The sequence below is a fragment of the Amblyomma mixtum genome, chromosome 4, assembly GCF_055824585.1.
Source record: "Amblyomma mixtum isolate Tamu chromosome 4, ASM5582458v1, whole genome shotgun sequence".
Classification (NCBI taxonomy): domain Eukaryota; kingdom Metazoa; phylum Arthropoda; class Arachnida; order Ixodida; family Ixodidae; genus Amblyomma; species Amblyomma mixtum.
In genome coordinates, this window is record NC_143015.1 from 37,307,557 (window position 1) to 37,327,004 (window position 19,448).

General features: G+C 47.8%; 1 protein-coding gene across 1 annotated transcript; it reads left to right on the forward strand.

The window, feature by feature from the left end:
* The first annotated feature begins 2,257 nt into the window (after window positions 1-2,257).
* On the forward strand, window positions 2,258-18,819 carry LOC149346242 (tetraspanin-33-like). Its single transcript, XM_089585363.1, has 6 exons — window positions 2,258-2,275; window positions 4,768-5,025; window positions 6,992-7,075; window positions 10,750-10,974; window positions 12,351-12,625; window positions 18,624-18,819. Exons 1-6 carry the CDS (start codon window positions 2,258-2,260, stop codon window positions 18,817-18,819), a joined length of 1,056 nt encoding a protein of 351 aa, XP_089441489.1.
* Window positions 18,820-19,448: the final 629 nt, after the last annotated feature.

A 19,448-nucleotide genomic window follows, 5' to 3' on the forward strand; every position in this document is an offset into this window, starting at 1 on the left:
TTCTCAACACTATTCGAACAGAAGCCCGTCGCCTGCGAGAGGAGGGCTACACTGTCATTATCAAATGGATTCCTGCACACGAAGGAATCACTGGGAACGAAAAGGCACACCAGGCAGCGCGCGCAGCAGCTCTTTCCGCACCTTTGCCTGGATCCACATTCGTTTCCGCTTCTTGGCCCCCTGATGACGTTGCGCACCCGTCGTCACCCCATATGGATAGGGCGGAGACATGGCATCGCGCACAACGCTATCGTCGCAGCATACTCCAGCACTTGGCCAACCCTGAGCAACTATATCGCCGTCCACATAGCGCATTCCGGAGAGTGGAGGCAGTGCTCCTTCGCCGAGCCCAGACCGGCCAGCTTCTATCACCAGCGAAGTTGCACCTCATAAACCCGCGCTCATACCCGACTCCTCAGTGCCCGACGTGCCCTGCCAGAGGCACGGCCGAACATCTCCTGTGGAGTTGCCCTACCTTTGACGCAGTACGGGAGAGAGCACTCAAGTCCCTGGGCGGGCTTCGACCTGGAACCCTGCAGGAATGGGTCGATCTGCCATCGCACATCGGGCCATCAGACGCACTCCGGCTCTGGCGAACTTTTCTTTCCTACTTCAAGGAAGATGAAGGGCCAGGCCATCACTTCGCGGAGCCGACCTCGGGACGGCACTACCTCGAGGAAGAAGCGGACACCGGTCCCCCACCCGCACTCCGACCTTCACCCCCACCCTCATCCTCACCCCCACCCTTAACCACTCCCCCACCCCAACCTCCATGAAGCACCTTAGTTCTGCCACAAGGTATCGGCCTACTAAATGCAGAAATAAAGACGTTTAAAAAAAAAGTATATTTAAAATTTTGGGACGCAGAGGTAGAATTTGTACAAAATAAAAAATACGGAGAAGGAAAAGTTGTGAATTCACATTCTAGCAGAGGAATCTACCAGATGGAATTATATAATCGTGAATAGAATCGCACACTGGTTTCAGGGCATATCCCTTGGCGCTTGCCCCGAAGGATAAGAGAATCGGAATACATAGAGGAAGCCCAAGCCGAGCGACGGGGATCTCCAAGTAAATTCTACGGAGAGCAGCGAGCCGCCGGCAGGAGAGGAAAAAATGAGTAACGGCAGGGGCTGGCTCACGAGCTAAAAATCGAACCTCTTCTTCTTGTTCTCCCGGACACGAGACCTCGCTCGTAGGTTTAGATATCCGTTCTTTTGGAAGCGGCTATGCTGAAATAGCATTGCAGATGATGATGACGCTTGGGCAATAATTAATCAACCGACAGAACAGAGGCTCAAAAGGAGCCTTAACACCAACCACTGGAAAACGTTCCTATGTTGTTGTCCTCGAAATAATGGCGCATACCCAATGCACGAGATTGGAAAAGACACAGGCGGCGACTGAGAGGTGCTCTAAACGTTAAAAATAAATAAATGAAATTAAAAAATTATAAAGGCGATAATAAAAACAACATTAATATTAACAATAAGTAAATAAATAAAAGGAATTCCGATTTGTTGATTGAAATAAACTAATCAAATACTGTCAGTTCGGTGACTGAAAGAGGGAACGGGGCGAAAGTTGCCAAAGTTACCAGGTCTGTAGCGTGAAGGAACAGGTTTTCTAATGGATCATCACCATCATCATCAGCCTGACTACGCCCACTGCTGGGTAAAAGCCTCTCCCATGTCTGTCCGATTATCCTTGTCCTTTGCCAGTTGTGGCCACCGTATGCCCGCACACTCCTCAGTCTCATCCACACACCTAACTTTCTATCGCCTACTGCTACGCTTGCCTTCTCTTGGAATCCACTCCGTTACCGTTAAGGACAAGCGGTTACCTTGCCTTTGCATAACATGCCCTGTGCAAGTCCATTTCTTCCTCTTGATTTCGACCATAGGATGCCATTAACCGGCGTTTGTTCTCACCCACTCCGCCCGTTTCCGATCTCTCAACTTTACGCCTAGCATTACCAGTGTCGCCAGCACAGTCATAAGCTGTGGACTGTAGCATTATCATCACCATTTATAGGCTCGCGCTGAGATTCCGAGCGGCGGCAGCCTCAAGAAGACACGCGGCGCGAGCTTCTGGGACACAGCCCTGATCTTGTCCGCAGGATTAGCGAGGGTGGAACGGCGCCATGCCGGAGATCCCGACGCCCAAACCCGGCGAGTCGACGCTCATTATCGACGTGAACCCGCTGCACAGAGTCCCGCTCGTGTTCCTGAACCTGCTCATGTTTACCGTGAACTGCATGGTCGTCCTCGTATGCGTGAGTGAACACACACATGCCTTTGCGTCGCGAAGCCACCGCCGTGGTGGCCTAGTGGCTTGAGCACCCACTTCGCATGCGAGAGTTGCGGAGTTCGAACCCAGTGCCGAAAGGTTTGGTTTGGTTTATTAGGGTTTAACGTCCCAAAGCAACTCAGGCTATGAGGGACGCCGTAGTGAAGGGCTCCGGAAATTTCGACCACCTGGGGTTCTTTAACGTGCACTGACATCGCACAGTACACGGGCTTCTAGAATTTCGTCTCCGTCGAAATTCGCCCGCCGCGGCCAGGATCGAACCCCCGTCATTCGGGTCGGCAGCCGAGCGCCGTAACCACTGAGCCACCGCGGCGGGGCATCCCAGTGCCGATAGGTGCCCACAGATTTTTCCACTGGGTGCGTCCTTTTGCTTCGCGTAGAGCTCGGCTTCGGGGAAGGGGGGGGGGGGGGGGGGGGGGGGAGGAGGTGTGATGCTTGGGGAAAATATGGCCTTGATTCAAACTTCCGCAGACCCAAACACATGAGTGTTGAGATTGTTTCACCAAACTGCCATCGCTCATGAAAAATAAATCCTCGGTACCCTGGATACTCGGCCAAGATTGAGCGAAGTCGTAGAGCAATCGGGCTCATTTGTCACAAATATATGCTTTTTGCCTTTCATTGGAATACCGGTGCAGGAGCGTCTATTTTGCCGTGCTATCATCATCATCATCATCAGCCTGACTACACCCACTGCAGGGCAAAGGCCTCTCCCAAGTCTCTCCAGTTAACCCTGTCCTTTGTCAGTTGCGGCCACTGTATCCCCGCAAACTTCTTAATCTCATCCGCCCACCTAACTTTCTGCCATCCCCTGCTACGTTTGCTTTCTCTTGGAGTCCACTCTGTTACCATTAAGGACCAGCGGTTATCTTGCCTTCGCATTACATGCCCTGCCCAAGCCCATTTCTTCCTCTTGATTTCAACTAAGATGTCATTAACCCGCTTTTGTTCCCTCACCCCCTCCGCCCTCTTCCGACCTCTTAACGTTACACCTATCATTTGCCGTGCTATAACGGGATACAACTCACGAATGAAGCGCCGACTTTCCCTGAAAGGAGACTCTCCAGCCAACGACGTTCATCGATTGTCATGACTTAGTGCTTAATATCCTTTCCCTTGCTAGCGTGACATTGCGTAGGGTATCAAGTGTGCGCATATTAGCCATACGTCACGATTACAGCAGATTAACCACAATGTCGCCACAAGCGGCCGACTTCATTTTCGAGTGGCATCCGACTATAGCAGTTTATTGGGCTTCTAATTTCCAAGGGGTCCAGGGGGGGGGGGGGGGAATAAGGAGAATGCCGGCTGCGGAGTGGGAACTCAAGAATACGTGCCTTGATTGATCCTATAGGCCAGGCGGGCACCGAGGTCAATGCCTTCAGTGTAGACTGGCAGCATGCATCTATCGAATGAATCCGGAAGCCGTGCTAAAGAGAAAGCGAGGACAAATTGAAGTTTGCTTAGCTGCATCATAGTTGTACCGACCGCCTTCTAGGACAGGGTTAAAAGGAGAGGTATAGGAGAAGCCATTGCTCTGCGGTGGAGGCAGTTAGGCTGATGATGATGAATATGGATGAAAAAGAGGCTACTTTTACTGTAAACGGCGGTGATAGGAGCTAGAACGGGTCATGAAAGGAAATACATGTCTCGCGGCGACACCTGCCTTTTAAAATAACATCGTTAAGGGTCCCGTTCAGCGAGAAACACGGTGTCATCGGCGTCGCCGAGACGAGTGAAACATCCACAGAGTAATCTCCAGGGGTGCTGTTGTGAAGTCATCGTATTTTGCACACCCGAATATGAACAAAGTGCCTCCGTGGCAGGTGGCAGTTAAATTACCGACTTGTCGCCAGAGGTTGCTCGGGAAGAACAACCTGGGTCTCACAAGCCCTAGCGGTGGCTGTGTTTGATAAAACCACCTGCTGAGGCAGGGGCGCATCGCTTAACCGCTGCACCACTGGGCCAGAAGTGGTATGACTAGTCCCAGCCATCTACCAATGTAGAGAAGGACCGATTCCGCATATAAAGTTATTAACCCATTAACGCTTACGCGCCATACCCTTTACACAGAACCTAAGTGTCCCCTCCAAATTTTAACACGGAAACCACTACACGTCAAGAGAGTTTCTACAGTGCGAATCCCTGAGGGTAATCTACTCCTGCTGTATTAACTTCCAAGCGGTGATCACGGAGTCTTTGTCGGTCTTGCCATCACGATTTATTTTCGAAGGATGGGGGAGTTTTGCACCCATTTTTCTCAGCGATACATGCGTCTTTTGTTGTCGAACAAACACGAAAATATGCAGAAAGAACCGCAGAAAACATATATATAGAGAACCGAATTTCATAAAGTCGTTCTTAGTGTGCTTTTAAGCTAAATAACGGCCGACAAAAGAAAGACCACGGACGTGCGTACCGCCGCACGGAGTCGATCACACGTTCCCTGTGTCGCAGGTGGTCTCCATTGTGGATCGTCGAGACGAGATCTCCTTCAGGAATCGCTCCCTGCTCGTCAGTTTCATGGTGAACATCGAGGTGACGGTGCTGTTCGTGTCGGGCGTGCTCCTCTTCATCAGCTTCATGGGCTTCATGGGGGCACTGCGCGAGAACGTGTACTTCCTCACCTGGTACATCCGGGGCATCCGCCTGCTGGTGATCTTCAACGGGCTCTTCATCGTTGGCGCCTTCCTCATCAACTTCTCCGGAAGCAGTGTAAGCGTATCTTCGTGCATCTCCGGGATGTCGTAACGGCTGCATTTCTGTTCAGAAAAAAAAAGCTAAAATTGGTTTTTGAGGGTAGGAATTGGCGCAGTAACTGATATATCTCGGTGGACACCGGAACCACGCAGTAAGGGAAGGAATAAAGCAGGGAATGAGAGAAGAAAGTAAGAATGAGGTGCAATAGTCGAGGCTTCCAGAATAATTTCGACCACCTGGCGATTTTTAACGTGCACTTACATTGCGCAGCACACGTTTTTTTGTTTTTGAGGAAACGAAACGGCGCAGTATCTGTCTCATACATTTCGGTGGACAGCTGAGCTGCACCGTAAGGGAAGAGAAGGTGGCAGTGGAAGAAAGAGTCGTCTCCGGTGTGGTCGTCTCCGGAATAATCTCGGCCGCCTGGGAATCTTTAATGTGCCTTGACATCGCACAGAACACGGGCGCCTTTTGCGTTTCGCCTCTATCGAAACGCGGCCGGCGCGGTCGGGTTCGCACCCAGGCAATCCGGCTCGATAGACGACTGCCTTAACCGCTGAGCCACCGCGGTGAGCCAGTACACGGGCGCCTTTTACGATTTGCCCGCAATCAGTCATAATCTGGTTATTAGTGAAGCGAAAGGAGTAGGAATCAGTCTGACTGCTTTTTGCTCTCAGTCTTCGTACGACCTCTACCTTCTCGCGTCATCAACCTCAAGCCGACTGTTCGGCGATGGACAACCGCGCCGCTTCGAGGAGATAGCTGGTAATGCTTGCCGGCTCGGGAGTGTTCTCGAGGTACTTTGTAACCGCGGGATATGAGTTGAACTACACGTCTCATCAGCTGGGGAGAGCTTAATACAAGAACTTTTCTTTCCCCGAAATGGTTAGTTGATGGAGTCGGTGGAGTCCTTAATTCAGGATCCCACTCAGTCTTGTTGCCTTCACTTACAAAAGTTTAGTCTATAGACTATGTATAGATTTCTGCCTATGAAGTCCATAGACTCTGTATAGACAAATCATAGAGAAGAGTTTATAGGCAGTGCAAATGCAACAGACAGTCTTTAGATAATCTATATATTTATGGCCATACACTTTTAGTAAAATTTTGTTTATAGACAGTCTATCAACTTTCTATAGACTATTCTTGTAAGGGTTCTCTGGCCGAGTCACCAACTTGCTCTTCAACGCTCCGGGAGTCCCATCGAGGGCGCCTGTGGTAATCCCGGTCTCACAAGAAATGTCGCGAGCACTTATCCGAGATACGCCAGTGTGCACCCGTCTGAGGCTCTCGACGCGAGACTCAGGTGCCATGTGCATGACATCAATGGCACGTATAAATTTAAAAATGTTCTGCTGTTTTCGATATCTAATGAGACAGTTCAAGGAACTTCTGTCCAAAACACCGCCAGACGCACTGCCCTCGCCCTGGGCCTAGAACTGACAGCGGTACCTGTACTGTTCGTCGTCTTGTTCGAAGCGTCTCGCGGACTACGGATGAGACGTTGGCTCTGGCCAGGAGAACAGGGCTATGTTTCAGCCGGACTGGCGAGAAAGTCCTCACGCCATCCAGGAGGAATGAAGTCGTTGAGTGCTCTGCTTGCCAAGTACAACATTGACTTTTTAAAGCCTGAATAATGCAGGTGTCATTACAAAGGGACCTTACATTGAGAGTTGACTGTTTTGACAGGTGTGTGCCTCATTGCTCCTGCAGAAGGTGGGGTCTTGCCATTCCGAAGATGTGACGTCCTTGAATGTTCAGCTCGCACAATACGGCAGTAACTTCGCAGAACTCACCTTACTGTCAATGTAAACTGAGTTTATTGTGCGGTGTTCTTAGCGTTGGTTGTGGCTGAGGCAGTGCGCAGCAGTATCACACTAGACTTTGTTGTGGCGGTACTGATCTTGAGGAAGAGCCCGGCCTAATGTCCCTACCCTTTCCTGCTTCCCCTGTTTCTCGGGCTACCCTGGGGTCTTCGCAGAGTGCGAGCAGCGTGTTCACCGTCGACCTGATCGTGAGCTACCGTGACAACCCTGACTATGCACGTCTCGTCGATTATGCCCAGGTGAACTGCGGCGCAATCGCCACACTTTCCTCATGCGGCTGTCCTCGATGTTCTTCATCTGCTTTTACTTGTTGGCGTCTAGTCCGAGACAGTTTACTCATGAGTGTTTACGGTTGGTCAAGTTTGTTTTCATCACTTCAGTTTTTGTTTCGCTTGCTTCACTTTTCTTTTCCCTTCGTTTTTGAATGTCCTTGAATCCGCACTGACCATGTGCCGTAGACCGGTTTCATGTCATTCCCATCACGTAAAAGTTAGTGCGCAACGACTCGGGTAACGTACTGACCGTCAACTGTCCTTACTTTGTCAGTTTTTACCGTGAGGTGTGCTGTTCTGTATACAGGGTGTTTCACCTAAGAATTTACACGATATTTAAAGAGAGGCTTTTTAAATTAGAAGAACGCTTTTTTCGACATAGCATTGTCAGTGACGTAGCACGTTAAAATGCAGCTAAGACTTGCTAACCAGTAAGCTGGTTAATATGAAAGAAGCCAACAGCCACAGAAACCAAGGGGCACAGGGGATTTTTTTTATTTTTTTTATTTATTTATTTTGTGGTGTTGATCAATTTAGAATATTACTGAAAGTGTTATCGCTTAAAGCTAATTGATTAGAAAAGCAGAAGAAAAAACAACCACATGCCGCCGGTGGGATCCGAACCCACGACCTCCGAATTACGCGTCCGGTGCTCTACCTCTGAGCTACGGCGGCGGCTGTCAAATTTTCTGTTTTCGTGGGTATTTATGTTTACAAGTAACCTAACCTTGAGAGTGTTCATCAGCGCCACCAACGTTCATAAGCGGCGGACGTAGAACGTCCTGTTAGCTTTTTAACTCTTACTGCTGAGGTCCTTGATTACTGAGAGCAGTGTAGCCCACCATAAGTAATATCAATAACAATTTTTAGAACTTCGCAATGCGCTTACCCTCGGCGCTGTGGCACAACAAATTTTGGCTACATCGCGCCTAAATACATGCGCTTTCAAGAAGCCTGCACGCAAGGCAACTCCTCCGGTGCACGTAACTCGCAGAAATAGCTGAAAATTGTTGGGCCACAGCGCCGAGGGAATCAGGATTTTGCGAAATTACAAACACTTGTATGTTTATTACTAAAATTGGGCTGGACGCCGCCAAATAATTAAGGAGCCTAACAGTAGTAGTTAAAAAGTTAACTATTCCTCAATAATTAAGGAGCCTTACATAATAGTTAAAAGCTAACTATTCATTATTACTTAACCAACCAGAAGTTAGCAAGCCTTGGCGGTATTCTGATGTACTACACCACTGACATGCTTTGCCGAAAAAAGCGCTGACTCAAAAATCCTATTTTTAAAAACTCTGTAAAGTCTTAGGTGAAACACCATGCAATAAAGTTGATAGTTGGTTCTTGCGTGCGCGTTATCTCTCGTACTAGTGTTTTTTTTACTGGCCCTTCATTCTTCGCTTAACATGTGTCACCGACTTGCCCAAACCTTTGGGTGGTGATGGTGAAAAAATTTGTTAGGAAGGGACAGAAGATATGTTTGTATCAGCCCGTGAGAAACCGATCCCTACAAGCACTAGGTGGAGGTCCTTAGTCTGGGACCCCAGTGGCGGTGGCCGCCACCCGGGCGCGCCCGACTAAGGCTTCTTGGGCCTGTGAGTCGTGGCAGCCGAGCAGGGTCGCCTCCTAGACCTCCTGGGTTGGGTTGGGGATGGGGGCAATAGCCGGGTTGGAGGGGCAGGCCCACACCACGCGATAGGTGTCCGAAGACACCGCTCTAGAGTCCGGGCAGCTAACGTTAAAGGAGCGGTCAAAATGTTTTTGTGCTGCCGGGCACAGCATTGTATTGGTGAGAAGGCAGAGAAGGAGCCGCTCGTCCGCCTTCCTGAGGCCTTTCCATGGGCGAGGGTAAATGCGATGACTGTCTTGATAGTAGGTTGTAACATCTTTGAAGGCATAGACCGGATTGAAATCAGATTCCTGATCAGGTGAGCAGGAGAAAGCAGCCAGCTGAGAGAGAGCGCGAGCGGCTGCGTCTGCTGCCTCGTTTCCTGCCAGCCCCTGCTGAGCAGTGGCCCATATAAGGTAACGGTGTGCGGGGTCCATATCCCGTATCCACTTTTGGTAGATTCGATAGGCCAGGAAGGGAGTGCAGCCTTGTTCTACGTTCCGACAGGCCCCTCGCGAGTCGGTGATTATGTATTTTGAATCGGAATGTGAGGCCACGAGAGCAATAGCGGCCTCTTCTGCTTGTGTTGCACTGCGGGCCCTGAAGGTGAGGCCGTTAACTGTGTTGCTGTTGTGAACTACCGCGGCCGTGTACCATCCCCCGTCGTGAGGGCCGGAGGCATCAACGTAGTATACACCTGTTTTGTGGCCCTAATATCGGTCTAGGGCTTTGCACGTGCAAGGCGCCGACCAGTATGGTCTTCGTGTGACATGTGTGCTGGAAGAGGTCGCACATAGAGGGCCCGTCTCCAACGTTCTGGGAAGTGAAACCTGTCTTCCATGGGAGTGGTGTATTGGATATGAAGTCGAGCATGAAGGCGGCGGCCCGACTCCCTTTGCTACAAGCGCGTGTACCGGTTTGTAAGGTTCGCCTTCTGGAGCTCCCGGAAAGTATTCACCACCCCAAAGGCCGTAAGCTGGCTTTTTGAAACGGTGATGTGGAGGTCAAGGACACGCTTAATAATTTTGTGAAGGATGACGTGAAGGGCTTCCTCCTCTTATTTCCGTAGGTAGAGATAAGGAGTCGAATAGAGAATTCGACTGGTTTTGCAGGCGTTTGCCAGCCGCAAGGCATCGTTACTTCGTAACGCCCCGAGTTTGTTACAAACCTTTGCGTTTCTTATCACATCATTACAGACGAATTGAAAGTTTTCTCCATTGTCCCTTTAATGCCTGAGAAAACTTCTTTTCTTCACCAAAGTACTTAAATAGGCTTTTTGTCGTATAATTTCACTCAGCATCCGCGACTCCGCCATCGCGATACGAAGGGCCAATTTGTAGATATCTGTCATTGCTGATCTCACCGATCGCAGCGACTCATCTGTTGGAAATCGCCGTTTGAACAAAAATTGGAAATTGGTTTTTAACGAAAGGAAATAGTGCAGTATCTGTCTACATCTCGATGGACGCCTGAACCACGCCGTAAGAAGGTATAAAGGAGGGAGTGAGAGAAGAAAGAAAGAGGTGCCGTAGTGGAGGGCTCCGGATGAAACATAGTTATTGCGGGAAGGAAATGACGCAATAACTGTCTCACTTTTCTCGGTGGACACGCGAACACCACCGTAAAAGAAGGGACAAAGAGGGAGTGAAAGAAGAAAGAGGTGCCGTAGTGGAGAGCTCCGGATGAATATCGACCACCTGGGTATCTTTAACGTGCACTGGAACCACACACCACACAGGCGCCTTTTGGCAACACGGTGACCATTAGGCGGAAGAAAGGAAACACTGCAGTCCAGTTTGGCAGTCTTAAAATTGCGGTCTTTGTGGCGGTGGTCTTAAAATTGCTGTTGACTGCGAACAGAATGACTGTGGTCGTATCTGTGGGGATGATGGCGACGAGACCTGTGATAGCAGCGACGATGATGATTCTGGTTGTTTGGTTGTTGAAGTTGGCGATGGTCAGTATTATAATTTGGATACTGGTACAGGATGATACCGAGGGTGATGTTGATGTACGTACGGTGCAGGCTTCCTTTAAGTGTTGCGGCGTGACGAAAGAGCGCTATCGCGACTGGGACTACAACATCTACTTCAACTGCTCCAAGTACAACCCGAGCACGGAGCGGTGCTCAGTTCCGGCCTCGTGCTGCAAGCCGCAGGAAGGGGAACAGCTCGATTTTGAGACTAGGCTCAAGCACCGCTTCTGCGGTCGTGGTGTCCTCAGTGTTAGCGAGCAGGAGGCCTGGAAGAAGGTACGCCCTCTCACCACCAAATAATAGCGCGAGATCTCTCGGAGACGCATAAGACTACAGTACCACTTTCTGTAAAGAAAGTCCTGAATCCAAGTCTAGAATAGAGAAAGCAGGCCTGACGGAACCACTTATTTCTCGAAACGAATGGTTAGTCAGAGAGGAGACGTACTGTGCCTGTTGGACCTACGGAGTATGCTTATCGCGACACCGTAAAATTCACTCATTGATAACAATTGGCATAGTTGTCTTCATCCTGAACGGTGAAGCTTAACATGAAGGCTCCTTCATTTTAAGGGATACAAGTACGAAGGCATCTTGAGAATACAAATCTCCCACCCCGCGTTGCGTTCTATTCCAAAAAATTTTCTTTTTTCGTAGAATTTGAGGGATGAAATTTGGCGAAAGAATTTGTACTGTTTCATATAATTTTAGAATTTTAAACTGCGTAGTTTTTTTCACATTGAGTTTTCAAAATGGTGGAGGGAAAAAGAGCCTGAAATAGGCAATTTGCCTTTGCGTGTATGTTCAGAAGCTGAGGCCAGCAGAGAGGCGTGGAAACAAATCCTTTTGTTTCTCGGCTTCTATACACTTACTTCAAGAATACTGCAATATCAACGAACCAAAATATCAGCTATATTTTTAAAAGCAAGAGGTTAAATTGAGTACTATAGATTGTGGTAAACCACTATTGCTACTAAGAAAGTCTCCATTGCTCCTAGGACAGTCTTGAGAGCAATGCACAGGGGGAACGCAGCCGGTGAGGATCAGGTAACAGCAGATTTCTTGAAGGACAAAGGGGAGGCAGTTAGAAAAACTGGCCGGCCTGCATACGCAATGCCTTGTGACCTCGATTGTATCAGAAGCTTGGAAGAACAGTAAAATTACCTTAATTCATAAGAAAGGAGACTTCAAGGACTTGAAAAATTAGGCTGACTAGCTTACTGTGCTTTCCCTACGAGTTATTTACTAAGGTAATCGCTAATAGAGTCAGGGCAACCTTAGACTTCTATCAACCAAACCATAAGGCAGGCTTTCGTAAAGGTACTCTACGATAGACCACATTCCCGCTATTAATCAGGTGGTAGAGAAATGCGCAGTATATAAAAAAACCATATATATATAGCCTTCATTGATTACGAGAAAGCATTTCACTCAGCGGAAACCTCAGCTGACTGCAGGAATTGCGGAATCAGGGTGTACTAGAGCAAAAGCACTACTCCACTACTGCTACAAATTGAGAAAAAGCACTAGAGTATTACCACTAAAAACAGAGCAAAAGCGACACCGCACTACCTATACTAATATAGAGTGTGTGTATTAACTTCCTGGGTAGGAGATGGCAGCTTGACTCCCTTCCTTTTTGTCGACTGGTGCAGATATATACACGGAACTGCGTGGACTCCATGGTCACCTACCTGCGCTCCAACACTATCGCCATGGCCGTCGTGGGCATAGTGCTTAGCCTGTCGCTGAATGTGCTGCGCAAGATGGCCGCCAGGGTGCACGACGAGGTGATCTCGCTGACGCGCCTCTACGACCGCTACTACCGGCGCATGGCGAGCGGCTGTCGGCCGTCGCTAGCGCGCCGAGAGGCCCTGGATGAGGTGGCCGCAGCTAGAAGCCGCCTCGTCACCAGGGAGGCCAAGCCGGGGTGAGTACGTGAGGCGAAGCTTTCGAGACGCCTCAGTCGTTCTCATATGTGAAGATCAAAATAGGAGTGGAGGAGTGAAGTAGGGCGGACTTTACCCTTCCATCATAATCAGCAGATGCGAGATTGACTATTGTTTAAAGAAAAGCATATTCCTTTTATCACCAGCCACAGTGGTGGCTCAGTTGTTATGGCGCTGGGCTTCTAACCAGAAAGTCGTGGGTTCGATCCCGCCCACGGTGGTCGCTTTTCGATGGAGGTAAAATGCTAGAAGCCCGTGTGCTGCGTGATGTCTGTGCACGTTAAAGAACCACAGGTGGTCAAAATTATCCACATCCCTCCGCTACGGCATCCCTGACAGCCTTTGTCTTTTTGGGACGTTTATCACCATAAACCCTTTCATCACCAATACTTTCAACCCGTGATGCGTCAGCTTCAGTCACCCCCTGCCCCGGAAAATTTCCTAATCTCCCTTTCTCACGCTCTTTCTTTCTTCGTACTATATTTTTTTCTATTTGGATTCAACTCGTCTACGATCACGGATCAGGGGTAGTTGTTTCTCTGCGTTACATCTCTCAGTTTGGTGTCGTGGTCGGAACATTTCAGTGCTTGCCTCTTCTCAAAGGCAAGTGTACGCAAGTGAATATCAGAAAAGTACACAGTTGGTAAAACACCGCAGATATTACTCATTCGCAGTCATCATCAGCAGGTGCATTACCCAAGCTACGGCTACGTCCCCTGTGGGTTCAAGGCCGTTCCAATCTATCTTGCACTGGCTCAGGCGGTCGTCAGCCGCGGCTGTGCTTACCCATGGGGTTTCCTAATATTATCTCCTTATTTGACTCTCCGCCCTTCCCCGATAAGTTTCCTCCCTTCCGAACCTGTTCTGCTAGCCTAAGAGATCAGCCTTTATCTCTTCACCGAATAGTATTTTCATTTTAGCTCTTCCCACCGGCACCGCTCCCCACTCTCGACCGCTCCCCACTGGACCACTCCCCACTCTTAGGGGAACACCTTGAGCTGGAATGAAAAATGTCCAGTAGTCACTGCAGGTCTTGGAACGAGGTGCATGCAGTGGACTCTATTCTCCCCGAAGTCAGGAGGTTTACCGGGTGGGATGTGGGCATTCATTCTGCTTTACTTCCTTTTTGCCGATTCCTTAATTATTACGCGACAGCGTCTGCAGCTCGTTCGGTCCACAAGCGGTCAGCGTAGTAGTAGTCAGCACCGCGTGTCAGAAATAATCGGGAGCTGCGTAAACAAAACCGTATCATGGTAATTTGTGCTTATAGTTATTGATTGATTGGCGTTTGATAGGCGATAACGAGTTAGTGAAATCATTCAAAGAAATTTATTAAACAGACAAATAAAAAAATTGGAAAATGGATGTTCAAAGGTATCAAAAAGCTCAGAATGATAAGCCAATGCTAGATGATGGTAGTTAAGAAAATTTAGAGTATGTGAATGATCATTTAATTGTCACAATAAAAATGAAAAATGCGTTCATTTAGGCAACCACCATCTGCAACACGCTGTCGCATTTCACTCTTATGTGTCCTTCAATTTCCCGTATTTTTGCATTGTAATGATGAGCAAGGTGAACCTCAAAAGGATTTTCTTTTGCGACCACTGCGTAATTCATAGTCCAATTTATTCTCACAACTGTTTCATTGCTAAACAAAGCGCAGGTGCTATTTTTCAAGGGTAGTGCTACTGGTGTAGCATCCTAGGCCTACATTTTTACTGCTTTCAGGGTACCATTACCCGAACACTGCACTGTGAGCTTTGACAAGCGCTGCATTTCTAGCGAAATCTCAGTACATGGGAGGCCATGTATTTCGCCTGCATCTATTGTCGTTAGTTCCCAACCGACGACCTCGCACTCATCGGATGCAGAGCAACACAGCCGCTGAGCGTTCAGAGTAGGAGGCGATCAGAAAACAAAAACAGAAAAACGCTCAGGGAGCGTATGAGTGTCGAGCGTTAGCAGTTTCGAACGAATATTGCGTCATTAGCGATATTTATTTATTTTATTTATTTATTCATACTGTTAACCCTCTGCATGAGGGTCATTACAGGGAGGGACACATATACAGACACAAGTGCAATTCTCTTCGCTAAAAAAAGAAACACTCAAATGCACAGAATTACAGATTTGCACAGCAATCTTCCAGGAACGCGTTCACACCTGTCACAAATTTGTCTACATCTGTTTGGTCCACAACGTCACTCGGTAGTTGATTCCAAATAGGGGTGTGCGAATATTCGAAATTTTCGAATATAATTCGAATATTAGATTTTTGCTATTCGTATTCGATTCGAAATCTAAGTATTCGTGTTGTTTCGAGTATTCGATCGCATGCGAACATTCGTATTTAGCCGAATATTTTATTGCGAGCACCGGCGTACACACTGATCTTCACTAGTTGGCTGGATGCCGCATTCCCGCCCGCTTTCCGAGACGAGCGCGAGTGAAGCCACCGGAAGTTGGACGGCTTGTCCCGGAAGTCTGGTGTCTGCTGTGTATTTCAATGCAAAAAGTCGCGTCTTTCGCCCTTTCGTTCTCAGTTTTTTGCGTTGTTCTCGTGTAATGTCTGCTGTTATATGAAAGGAACAAGCAAGCTGAACGCGAGAAATGTGAGCATTGTGTGCAGAACCCTGTAATTTCAGAGAAACCGAAAAAAGCACGCATGCAGGTCTCACCCCGCAGCGGCAAAGGGGTACGTGCATTAAACACTATATTCTTGCCTGGTTCTTGCCTTCCGAGCGTGAAGGAGAAGTAGTGGAATGACGATGAGGCTAGGTCATCTTAATACCGAATTTTCGTGCAGCAAAGAAAAGGCACAGCGCGAGAGGAACGACTGACAAGAAAGACGAATGCTGCAGCGCGCGTGAGAAGCGCTGTTAGAAGTCAACTGCACCAAGCACCACGAATTAAAGCCAATTTAGGCTTAACTTGCTACAATACGGAACAGTACATGACACGCTTCGTCGAAAAAGCAGTACCGTACCTTTTGGAGGCGCTAACGTGGACCAAGCGAACACCTTCGACACCTCACCAGATAGTAACCTAGCCCTCGCTCTGGTTCGGTCTACACATAATTCGGTAAGATGGCCGCTGCAAAGTCAGATGCCTGGTGAATGTTTCCACCTATTCTTTCTCATATTTATCCCCCATTGATAGCATAACTTGGGCTTGAGCGTGGGAACAAGCATCACAGTACAGAGCAGAGTTGGCAAAGCTAGGCAAACGAGACGACACCTAGCCGAGTAGACGAGGCTCCAAACTTGCTGTGTGTAGCGACGTCCTGTCGTCTGCTAGTGTCGTCCCATTGCGATGCAATGGACCCTTATTTTTGAAACGTCTTTCCCGAAGGCTGCGCTGGTCTCCTCGCTCAGTTGACGGCGCAACAGGTAGGCATTGTTATGTAAAAAGACGAGAACAACGAAAAGACGAAATGCTAAGTGGGAAAACAAAACTGGAACTGAAAAACCGTGCTGAGCTCCGATTTCATGCACTGCCAAAGGCTGACTTCCGGGACAAGACCACTTACTTCCGGTGGCTTCACTTTCGGGCGCCCGATGCGGCATCCAGCTCCCCTAGTGGATATCAGTGGGCGTACATTTCGGTGCGCAAGTCCAATCGACATAGACATAACAACATGGCGATATCCAGAGCCATGCTATAGTGCCTAGAATATACTGGTATATTCTAGGCACTATAGCCATGCGTAATGTTGGGACATGCCGTAGCTGACTGTGCTTGTGAGCTTCTTTGTGGCTATACCTGCGAAGCTGGTATAGTCAAAGCTGTGAACGAAGTGTCTCGCAATATCTGCCACTTCAGTGCCTAGTGAGAGGGAATTACCTGTCTCTGGAGAAGTCGTTTCAGCAAGAAGGGAACTACTCCTGCTTGACCATGTGGAGCAGCTGTTTTTCCTTCACAACGACCTTTAATGTTCATCCCAGCAACGCACTTTTGCGCTGATGGCATGCTAGATTCTATCAGTGCTGTGTACTAGCCATTTTCTCTGAAAATTCCACTCTTCTAAGAATAATGTTCTAGACCTAGATACTTTCTGTGCAGCCACACACACACCTTTTGTGTTCATTTACTTATTGATAGTTGAGCTGTGATGTTCTTGGGTGCTCAAATAAATGTTTTGAAGTGGTTAAATGCGTCTTTCCTTCACTATTCGATATTCGATTCGATATTCGGAACTAAGTATTCGTATTCGATTCGTATTCGAAAAATTTGATATTCGCACACCCCTAATTCCAAATTTCTACAGCATCGGGAAAAAAGGAGTAGCGATAGACATCAGTACGTGTAATAATAGGCTGTAATACCTTACTGTGATTTTTCCGAGGGCAACGCTTCAGGGGAGGTGTAACATAGTGATGTTTATTAACTTTGACTTTATCATTCATTATCAGAAAAAAAAGTTTCAATTTCTGCTTTGTTCTTCTTACTTCAAGTGATTCTAACTGACACTCTTTTAGCATTGCTGTGACTGAATCAGTGCGGCGGTATTTAGAGCATATAAAACGTGCTGACATCCTTTGCAATCTTTCCAGTTTCCGTTTTAAACCCTTTTGATGAGGACTCCACACTGCACTTGCGTACTCTATGATTGGCCGCACGAATGTCTTGTACGCAATCAATTTAATTTCTCTAGTCGCATTCGGCAACTTCCTCCTCAGGAAACAGAGCTTCTGGTAGGCTTTTAAATAGACATTTTCAATATGGGTGCGCCAGTCAAGATTATTTGTTAATGTCACTCCCAAGTACTTGAGACACTTTACTTGAACTAAGGAATTTTCACCGATATTGTATCGAAACATCATAACATTCTGCGTCCTTGTTACTTGCATGTAATTAGATTTTTGGTAGTTTATTTCCATACCCCATTTCAGGCACCACGAGTTTAACGACTGAAGACACCTGTTTATGTTCATCTGATCTGCCGGGGAAGCCACAGGAGAGTAAATTAAGCAATCATCGGCAAAAAGTTTCATTCTGACAGGCGATTCGACGATAGCAGAAATATCATTTATATACAATAAAAACAAAAGCGGACCTAAAACGGAGCCCTGTGGCACCCCCGACAGAACTTCACGCCTATTCGATACTGCACTTTCTATTTTGACGACTTGACAGCGGTTACTTAGATAGGCCTGAATCCATAGTACTATATTTTCAGCGATTCCTAATCTGCGTAGTTTAAAAAGAAGCTTATGATGCGGAACTTTATCGAAAGCCTTCGAGAAGTCTACACAGACCACATCTACCTGCTGACGTTCATCTATAGCCTTGCAAAAGTCGTTCACTGTTTCAATTAACTGCGTCACTGTCGAAAGGCCGGTCCGAAAACCATGCTGAAATGGACACAATAGGTCATTTATTTCCAAAAAATGAAGGATGTGTTTAGCTATTATGTGTTCAAAAACCTTGCAACATACGGAAGTGAGTGAAACTGGCCTGTAGTTTTTTAGAAGTCGATTACCGCCTTTAAATACCGGAACTACTATTGCGCTGCGCCAGTCACGAGGTAAAGAATGATCCCGCAATGACTTTTCAAATAAAATTTGCAAATAATATGATAACCACTCAGCATACCGTTTAAGGAATTCCGTCGGTATTTCATCGGGACCGCTCGATTTCTTCGGGTCCAGAGACAGCAGCTGCTGACAGATGCCCTCCCTATTGATGCGAATCTCGTGCATTGAGTATGGCATATATTCGCTATATGCGGTAGAATTTTTTCGCTATAGCCAGATATGTACTTTTTGAAGCCAACGTGTACAAAGCTAGAAGACAAATCGCTTGACACCACTTGGAATGTCCTACGTCAATTAGTTTGGCCGTAATGGAAGGAACGAGCTGTATACGCTGTCGCGTATAAAATCTCGTTCGGTAAAAGATGGTGCCATCTGTGCAGGTCTAGAAGCGCGCTGATTTCTCCCGCTAATACTATTTGCGTCCGCCGACGCTACGCAGGGCCCAGTACCCGGCTAACAGGCAGTCTTCGGAGGCTACGTGGAGGCCGTCGCCCGACTACGACCACATGGTCGGGCGGCCATCCATTGACGCCGGGCCTCCGCCGGACAAAAGTCCTTCAAGTCCTTCAAAGTCCGCAGCTGCCCCCAACGCCGGGGGTCAACAGAAACCGGCTCCTGGGCCAACTGCTCCGTAGCCTGGCTATACAGCCTGGCCCTCGCTCCGCTAACACTGGCGAAGCATACTTGTGGGCTTCGCTGGCACCATCCAGCATTTTAAAAGGAAGCACAGTTTTCGAAGCCAACAAAGAGGCTGAGATATTCAACGCGAGAATAATGATCGCGCAGAAAATTAAAAAATCGTCTCTGAAGGACCAGAGCTCGAAACGTGTCCGTGTATGTACAAATAAAAGAAGAGCAGAAGAAAACATGCTTTGTGACCACGAGCCCAAGCAACAGTTCCCCAGCATAACCGGATGCTTTTAAGCCGAAATCTCTTTAGACCGACTTCTCGAAAGGATTTTAGAAATTTGCGCACTTGAACGGGGAAATGCAGCATGTCAAGGAATTCCAGGATAAAAGGATGAGTGATATTGTCGTACGCCTCTTCAACGTCCGTGGCGAACACGGTACGTACGATCCAGAAATAAGGTTCCCATCAATTTTAGAAATACACAACTTTGTTTATTCTCATAGAAATTTGCATCATTGGAATGAATAAACTTTATATTCTACGTATTCGCCATCTTTTCCTACGTCTTTTTTTAGAAGGTGCTCCAATTTCTGTATCCCAGTGTCGTAAACCTCCGCCGCCAACCAGTTGAGG

What these genes read in the sequence shown, in the direction of transcription:
- LOC149346242 (XM_089585363.1), top strand. An exon ending in TCAACTTCTCCGGAAGCAGT is followed by an intron (nt 5,026 to 6,991) that starts GTAAGCGTATCT and finishes GGGTCTTCGCAG; the next exon opens with AGTGCGAGCAGCGTGTTCAC. An exon ending in ACCAGGGAGGCCAAGCCGGG is followed by an intron (nt 12,626 to 18,623) that starts GTGAGTACGTGA and finishes GACGCTACGCAG; the next exon opens with GGCCCAGTACCCGGCTAACA.